General features: G+C 39.0%; 1 protein-coding gene across 2 annotated transcripts in view; it reads left to right on the top strand.

The window, feature by feature from the left end:
* The window catches only part of PPP2CA (protein phosphatase 2, catalytic subunit, alpha isozyme), a 27683-nt gene extending 25887 nt beyond the window's left edge, over positions 1 to 1796 (top strand). For both annotated transcript variants that reach the window (XM_011951108.1, XM_011951109.1), the window contains exon 7: positions 504 to 1796. In XM_011951108.1, coding sequence (XP_011806498.1) covers positions 504 to 576 — 73 coding nt within the window. In that variant the 3' untranslated portion in view covers positions 577 to 1796. The remainder of the gene's footprint in view (positions 1 to 503) is intronic.
* Positions 1797 to 3208: the final 1412 nt, after the last annotated feature.

Here is a 3208-nt window from a genome sequence, read left to right as displayed (position 1 = left end):
TGGCGTGATCTCAGCTCACTGCAAGCTCCGCCTCCTGAGTTCACGCCATACTCCTGCCTCAGCTTCCTGAGTGGCTGGGACCACAGGCGCCCGCCACTGTGCCCGGCTAATTTTTTTGTATTTTTTTGGTAGAGATGGGATTTCACCGTGTTAGCCAGGATAGTCTCAATCTCCTGTTCTCATTATCCTCCCACCTCGTCTTCCCAAAGTGCTGGGATTATAGGCGTGAGCCACCACGCCCCGCCAACCATGTGTTTTTTGTTTGAAATTTCAGTCAAGGTAAAAACCATGTTTTTATAAAAGCATAGTCTCTGTGGCTGAATTTGCCTTGACTCTTTCAAGGGGAGTACGGTTAACAGACCATTATCATTAGGGTTCTGTTACATTAAGACAAGCTGAAATTGGATAGGAAGTATAAAGTTTGGAAGACTCATGTTCTTGGTTTTGATTGTCAGTACATGGAGGTCTTGGAACATAAACCATGAATCTGTCTTGTTTTTCAGCTTGCAGTTTGACCCAGCACCTCGTAGAGGCGAGCCCCATGTTACTCGTCGCACCCCAGACTACTTCCTGTAATGAAATTTTAAACTTGTACAGTATTGCCATGAACCATATATCGACCTAATGGAAATGGGAAGAGCAACAGTAACTCCAAAGTGTCAGAAAATAGTTAACATTCAAAAAACTTGTTTTCACATGGACCAAAAGATGTGCCATATAAAAATACAAAGCCTTTTGTCATCAACAGCCGTGACCACTTTAGAATGAACCAGTTCATTGCATGCTGAAGCGACATTGTTGGTCAAGAAACCAGTTTCTGGCATAGCGCTATTTGTAGTTACTTTTGCTTTCTCTGAGAGACTGCAGATAATAAGATGTAAACATTAACACCTCGTGAATACAATTTAACTTCCATTTAGCTATAGCTTTACTCAGCATGACTGTAGATAAGGATAGCAGCAAACAATTGTTGGAGCTTAATGAACATTTTTAAAAATAAGTACCAAGGCCTCCCTTCTACTTGTGAGTTTTGAAATCGTTCTTTTTATTTTCAGGGATACCGTTTAATTTAATTATATGATTTGTCTGCACTCAGTTTATTCCCTACTCAAATCTCAGCCCCATGTTGTCCTTTGTTACTGTCAGAACCTGGTGAGTTGTTTTGAACAGAACTGTTTTTCCCCCTTCCTGTAAGACGATGTGACTGCACAAGAGCACTGCAGTGTTTTTCATAATAAACTTGTGAACTAAGAACTGAGAAGGTCAAATTTTAATTGTATCAATGGGCAAGACTGGTGCTGTTTATTAAAAAAGTTAAATCAATTGAGTAAATTTTAGAATTTGTAGACTTGTAGGTAAAATAAAAATCAAGGGCACTACATAACCTCTGGTAACTCCTTGACATTCTTCAGATTAACTTCAGGATTTATTTGTATTTCACATACTACAATTTGTCACATTGTTGGTGTGCACTTTGTGGGTTCTTCCTGCATATTAACTTGTTTGTAAGAAAGGAAATCTGTGCTGCTTCAGTAAGACTTAATTGTAAAACCATATAACTTGAGATTTAAGTCTTTGGGTTTTGTTTTAATAAAACAGCATGTTTTCAGGTAGAGCTTAACAAACTAATGATGTGTTTACTTAGTGCAGTTTCTGGTTATGAATATTATATTGCTATGTATATTATATGGACTCTTTAAAATGATAGATTGGCAAATTCTTAAATCTTTGTACATTGTTGAGTCATATGTTCTTAGAGTTAAATTTGTCTCCGATAAGAAAGTGTTAAAGCATTAGCCTGTGTCAAGTTCTTTGAGTGATACTAGTGAAACCAAATAGAAAACTATTGTTGGATCATGGTTTAGTCTTATGTATGTTCACCTGAAGACAAAAATGGTACTTAAAGTGGCAGTGTTCAACATTTGAGTTTTTCTACCTTTTATCCTTCAAATAGGATTAGATGTTAAAAAACAGTTCTTCTGTGGGAACTAATATTTGATATTTTAACCTACCAGAGTAAACAGGAACACTTAATCATACTTGTGAGTGTAGTAAATAAAAGTTTTCTTGCTTTGTGCTGTGTTGAATCTGGAACCAACAGGGAAGTTACAGCATATCCCCTCTTTTCTAATCTAATTGATCATATTTTTAGTGGCTTTTGGAGTTAATTTTCCAAAGCAAAAGGCCATTAGGGTTTCTACATTTCATTTCACTTCATTCTTTTCTTTCACAAGAAATGCATTATCTGTGTGTCTTTTTGTTGCTCTGTCACTCTATATGCCCTTTCCAACTGAACAAATAGCTTATCCATGTTTTAATACCCAAGTAAACTAGACACCAAGCAGCTTATTTTCGGGTCCTGTGATACCAGAATTGACTAAGGAGTACGTATATTGTAATTGACATGTGGTGTTATCTTCCAGGTACAAATGTGCTAAAAATTTTGTGGTTAGCGGAATGGGACTTGTGACAAGAATAGCTTGGTTTTAGAATAACTAGGGTTTAAAAGAATTGTTTAATTAGAGACTGGGCTTTGGCCATCTAAACTAGAAAGTGTTAGTACCCTAACTTCTTTTGAAAATGGCTATGGTAAGGAAAATGTGTAAGTATAGTAATTTTCTTTAAAAATACGTAATCATGGTTGGATGAGAATCACTAAGTTGGGTGTTAATTGATGTCTCAAGGCCAGGCACAGTGGCTTATGCCTGTAATCCCAGCACTTTGGGAGGCCGAGGTGGGTGGATCACGAGGTCAGGAGATCGAGACCATCCTGGCTAACACGATGAAACACTTTGGGAGGCCGAGGTGGGTGGATCACGAGGTCAGGAGATCGAGACCATCCTGGCAAACATGGTGAAACCCTGTCTCTACTAAAAATATAATAAATTAGCTGGGTACGGTGGTGGGCGCCTGTAGTCCCAGCTATTCCAGAGGCTGAGGCAGGAGAATGGCAGGAACCCGGGAGGCGGAGCTTGTGAGCTGAGATAGCACTACTGCAGTCTGGCCTGGGTGAAAAGAGTGAGACTTCCGTCTCAAAAAAAAAAAAAAAAGGGTCTCAGTAACATTACAATGGGATTTTCATTGATAAACTTTCAAAAAGCTTGCCGTAAGAACAGGCCTGGCGTAGTGGCTTATGCCTGTAATCCCAATACTTCGGGAGACCGGGGCTGGCGGATCACTTGAGGTCAGGAATTGAAGAGCAGCCTGG

The sequence above is a fragment of the Colobus angolensis genome, unplaced genomic scaffold, assembly GCF_000951035.1.
Source record: "Colobus angolensis palliatus isolate OR3802 unplaced genomic scaffold, Cang.pa_1.0 Scaffold314, whole genome shotgun sequence".
NCBI lineage: Eukaryota > Metazoa > Chordata > Mammalia > Primates > Cercopithecidae > Colobus > Colobus angolensis.
This window is presented reverse-complemented; position numbering and strand designations above follow the sequence as displayed.